This window comes from Cariama cristata, unplaced genomic scaffold, assembly GCF_000690535.1.
Source record: "Cariama cristata isolate BGI_N322 unplaced genomic scaffold, ASM69053v1 scaffold5710, whole genome shotgun sequence".
Lineage (NCBI taxonomy): Eukaryota > Metazoa > Chordata > Aves > Cariamiformes > Cariamidae > Cariama > Cariama cristata.
The window spans coordinates 6,780-12,350 of record NW_009592829.1 but is presented as its reverse complement, the minus strand read 5'-3'; the positions used below and the strand labels follow the sequence as shown (position 1 = coordinate 12,350).

The window sequence follows — 5,571 nt, the reverse complement described above, 5'->3', positions numbered from 1 at the left end:
GTCTGAAATCCGAGTCCAATCTCCAACACAGTAAAAGACTAATAACGAATGTTGTTTACACACATTTAATTCAACATACCAGAAGCAATCTTCTCACTCTCTTTAGCTTTTTATTTGCTTATAAATACAAGTCAATACCACAAGATGGCACTTTCTTACTTGCGACACACACTATTATAAACACTTACCCTCTTCAAATTTTCCCAGATGTTTACGACACGTTAACTTCTCAGTGGTTTGAAAACATTTAAAAAAGCAAGACCCTCTACAAACTGCATTTGTGTTCGATGTATATTAAATGAGGTCAGGTAATTAAATTCAAAAAAAGAATTTATAAATATTTCAGATAAGAAAATTTAAATACAAAAGCAGAGTTTGTATTAATTAAACTGAATAACAATTTAAACTGGCCATAATGTATCTACATGGTTTAATTTAATTTAAAATACTTTTTAAAGAATCAAATCCTCTAGCCATTCATCAAAACACCTATCTACTCAACTCTTTAAAAAATATTCTTGGTTAAGAAACCACCTATGCTTTTTCATAACAATCCTTATTCTGTCCTGTAGGTGGAAATGAAGCAAAATCATATTCCAGACTAGAAAACAGGATAAGAAGGAAGAAACTTTAAAAAACCTGATAACTTCAGACACTTCAACTCATTCTTCCTTGTGTTTCTCAAAATATATGATCTGGTTTTAAAGTCTTTGAACGAAATGTAAACACTAGAAAACTCATTGTTGAAATATGTGAAGAATAAAGAACCCTGCACTAATATAGTGCATAATGATGCTGTGTCAAACTTGTCATTTACAGTAAATGTCACATTTTCCTCAGGATTGTCATGCCTTTTTTTTTTTTTCACTAATTCCTTTTGATGTCTGTAGATTCTCCTTTTTTTTTTTTTTTTTTTTTCCCATTGCTCAACAGGAAGAGATGTATTTTCTGGTCTCTTCAGAAAAGTTTCACAAGATCCAAGTCTTTGACTCCATTTTTTCTTAATAAAGAAGTGGCAAAATTTTAAGGTTGCAATACTTCTGTTCTGCCCAGTATATTACACATCAGGAGATTCCTCAAAAAACTGAGAAGTCGGAGAGTTCCAAAAAAGAAAGCAGTTAAGGCAGTCGATGTCTACATTTGGGTTTCTTTTTTATGTTACATATCAATGTCTCCGTCATAGGCTAAGGTTAGAGGCTTCTGCTGCGGAGGAGGGCTTTGATGCTGCTTTGTTTTTTTGCTGCAAGAAAAATATTTCAGGAGACAAAATTATAAACTGCAATAAGCTTGGAAATGCCATCAAAACCCAAACTTCAACAAAAAAAAACCAAAAAACAACTTCCCATGCCAGCTATTTCATTCTGCAACTAGGTGACACTGCAGTACAGTGACTACTTCCAAGAAAAACTACGTGGACCTGCCTGTGAGCTATTACGTGTGTGGTACGGACACACAGCCTGCTGAAAACGGGCAGCCAACTGTGCTCTTCATCTGGAGAGGAAATAAAGCATATTTGTCTCCCGTGTCTTCTCACGGCTGACAAAACAAGGAACACCTCGCAGAAAAATTGAAACATGAGCTGTCTAGGAGGAGGATATCCTCATTTTTTCTTTGGCATGGTATTGACGTGACAATAATTATTATTGAGAAATACACTTCCTCACCAGCCTTCGAGTGAGGGAGAACTATGTCATGTTATTCAAAAAGTCCTCTGTATCCTCCACTGTGAAGCCACAGAGAAATGCTAGCTACATGGCTTGGAAAATAACAAAGCTGCAACTCCTAAGCAGCATCCAAATGCTGCTGTTCAAGCTTTTAACTGAAGAGAGAGACTGAGAGAAAGACAAAGAGAGTGAGAGAGAATAAACTGATTTGGGATGAAAGAGGGCAATGAACGGCCCTGTCAGGCCACAGTTGTGACCCTCTGGTCGCCTGCCCTGACCTGACAGCTTGCACCATTAATGCTCCTAAAGCCCAGGCCAGCTCCATGGTCCTCAGGGAGAGCTGTGGGCTTTGCAGGACACACGGACGCTGGCCACTGCTCCCTTCGGATCCTCCAAGATGTATCAATGACACTGTCTTTCCAAATATTCAAACCAGACAGTGCAACACTAGCTCTGTCAAGCCAGGTCTACCAGTCCTGCCCGGGGCATCGGCTGCTTTGGAAGAGGGCGGATATCTCCCCCACCAGTAAAGCCCAGAACCAGTGACGCACTGGTGTAGACCAGGGCTTAGGTACCCCTGGTACTCTGTCTCTAACAGTGAGTGGTAACAGCAGCTCTAGACACAGGACATGTTTCCACTTGATGTATGCACTGCAAAAAAACCTATTTAGGGATTTCCTGAGCTGGAGCGTACATCCAGAAAACCACAATTAACACCAAGAGACCCAATCTCCCGTGAACTGTTATGCCATCTTTGAAGCCATTTATCTTCCTGGCATGCACAGTCCCCGGCAGCGGTAAGCTCACAAGGTAATAACGCACTGTGCGAAAAATAAAATCTTTTGTTTATTTTAAACAATCATTTCATCAGATGCCTCCTACTTCTTATATTGTGGGAAATAAAAATTCCCTAGTGCCCTTTTCTACTCCATTCATGATTTCATAGATCTCTATTGTATTCCCACGTCAAACATCATTTTCCAACTGAATGCCCCTATTCTATTTAGTCCTTCCTTGAGCAGAAGCCAGCTCCTCGATCCAATCAGCCTCTTTGCCTTTTTTCAGTTTTACTTTATCTTTTTTTTTAAAGAATACAATAAAAAGCCCTTTCTAATCCCAGCAGAAGTTTGAATAAATATAAGGGCCTACTGATAACCAAAACAAATTCTTTCCCTGCACGGCCACCATACTTCTTCACAATTACGTCTGTTAACATTTACAATTGGAAGACTTTTAAATTACTCAGAGGTAGGGGCCAAATGAAGGCAGTTAAGTAATCCAAGCTCCATCCCTTCCTGAAGCCTTGAGGGTTAAATCTCTGCAACGCAGAGCGTTGTGATATATAACAAAAGCAAACTAGTTTTTATTTAAGGACAAAATACATGCCATACTCACCACATCAGATAGGATGTAAAAATAAGGAAAACCATGATGAGGAACCCACCAGCTGATACTCCATATACCCACATCTTCAGTTTACCATCTGTTGGAAGATAAGGAAAAAGGACAGAGGGAGGAAAGGTGAGAATAAAAAATGTGATTCAAAAATACATAAATTCTTAAGAGATTAAGTAAAGAGAAAGCACACAAGCAAAATTAGTAGCATCATTGATGGGAAACACAGGAAGGACTGGTTGGGAATAACAATACATAGACGCCACATTTTTGAAAGGAAAAAAGATTCCTCTAAAAATCAATCGTTTTAAAGACAAAAATCTTAACTTTGATAAGGACTGCAGATTTTCCTCAATGAAAACTGAAAATGAACTCTTCGTCTCAGTTTTCCAAAGCACTATTATTTCATAACCTCCCCTCTGGCTGAGCTCCCACAGCTCATTACGGGCAGCCTGGGCTTACGGCACAGCACAAGGAACAGCACCCGGCCAGGTCCTGCCCGTGGAAAGGAGCAGGGGCACAGGATAATTGCAGCACATTCGCTCAGGAACCCCCGCGGCTGCTCTGGCAAAGGCAGTTCAATGTTGAGCTGACCTAGATAGAAACGCAGGTAACACCTGATGTGTCTAGCCTAAAGAAAAGAGGACCGAGAAGGGATGGGATTGTTCTCTGTAAGTACTTGGGGGTCAACTGGGGTAAACACCAGCGAGTACAAGTGAATAAGCTACTTAGAGCTGAAAAATGCTTGGGCAACAAATGGGAATAAATTCGGCTTAGAATAAAAACAAGAAGACGCTGTGTAAGGGTAAGAGGGATAAAATTGCGCAAGAGGTCTCTAGTTGGGCCACAGGAGCAGGAGTTATAACTGGTTTTAAGACAAGCTAAGGCTCTTGATAGGACCCTTTGGGTTGTGACGACAGGGCACCCACCCTGCGAGCCTTGCAGGAGCCTCTCCACGCACACATGAGCTTCAGCGTGTTGACACATTTCCTTCTGATAGAAAATCTCCAAACACATTCTTTGGACAGCTCCTTAATTGCAAGCATTGCATTAATAATAATAATTTTTTCAAAAATCAATACTTCTGTTTCTTGCTCCGTTCTGGCTGTACAGCTTTCCTTGCGGGGAGAAGTGATGGTATTTTTAACATGCAGCAGCAGCCTGAGCTGATTCACCTGCACAGAGCTGGTAATCCATAGCGGAGGCAGGAATACGAACCTGCGTCGTGCCCACAGAGGTTTGACAGAGGCCATTTCAAACTCAGTCATGCAAGTGGGGAGTTACTTCACAGACAATCACTAAGCCTGTTTTACATTTTATGTTTGAACGATGAATTTTTTCCAAAGGAAACATATTTAATCAGATCCCATTCCTTCTCTTTTTTCTTCCAGGCTTTGTGGAAAGGCTGAGTACCGCTCACAGATTTTTCTCTTCTCCTCGAAACACGTACAGCCTATCTCCCAGGTGAGAAGAGCTCTATTCATCAGGCCTGGGCTGTTTGGTTTGTTGTTTTGGTTTTTTTTTCTGAAGTTTGGGTATGAAATTTGTCGTCTTCTCGACTGGAGATGGTCAAGAAACACTTAGCAGTCCTACAAAGGGACTGTCACAGCCAGAGAAAGGCATCCCACCACGCCTGCTATGAAGGCAGCTATGCTCTCCGTTCCCAACATAAAGGCATTGGACCATGTCATCCTACAATTTCAACAATGCTATTTAAATTGCCTCTCAACTTGAAAAAAGTTTCTGTACCTGAACTCTGGCCTCCCAGAGTGTGGTAAAGAAAGGAAAAACACAGCCTGATTCAAAATCAGTTCTGTGCACTCCTGCAGAGCATTTAAAAGAACAAAAACATCAGCCTCATTAAATCGTAATAAAATTGCTGTTCCAAACTGTAAACGGGAAAGGAAATCACAAATTAACTGTAGAAAGGCACGTATACTTTTACTGACAGATAGAAGTCCTTACATGTACACAAATGTCAAGGACTATGGTACTGAAGGGCTGTAAATGCCATCCATACAGGCAGCATTCACCATAGACACGCTATCAAGAGCGTAACTGGTAGGTAACAGCAGTTTCCTGGCTCAGCTAGCAGTAATTATTGCAAACCCCAAGACTAGGAAGCCTGTTTAAGGGGAGTAATTACATATTTTGTCAAGAAGTTAGACAAAGGGGAGTGATTTGAAGAGCACCAGCCTTGAGCTGGGGTCTGAAGGGCACATACAGGCTGAAGAGTTAACCTGCAGGATGCCATGGGCTCGGTGATACACTTAGCACACGTGGAGCACGTTTATTCCTTTCCTCTATATTGTTTCTATAACACTTCTGCCCTAAAATTAAATAACACCATGTTCTGTAAAAGCTCCTTAGTCCCTATTTCTGTCTTGTAGTCCCTGGGGGAGAACTGCCTCACAGATGCTACGCTGAGGTCAAGCCCACCAGAAGCTTTCAGGGCTGCAGCCTCGAATGTTGCTTTAAAAAGAGAAGATTGCAGCATCCACCTACACCTCTT

General features: G+C 41.1%; 1 protein-coding gene across 1 annotated transcript in view; it reads right to left on the bottom strand.

Moving 5' to 3' along the window:
• Positions 1–566: 566 nt before the first annotated feature.
• The window catches only part of LOC104158905 (thrombospondin type-1 domain-containing protein 7B-like), a gene marked incomplete at its 5' end in the record, with an annotated part of 9,997 nt that continues 4,992 nt past the window's right edge, over positions 567–5,571 (bottom strand). The window contains 2 exons of the mRNA XM_009696709.1: positions 567–1,240; positions 3,060–3,147. Of these exons, the coding sequence (XP_009695011.1) occupies positions 1,159–1,240; positions 3,060–3,147 (170 nt within the window). The remainder of the gene's footprint in view (positions 1,241–3,059; positions 3,148–5,571) is intronic.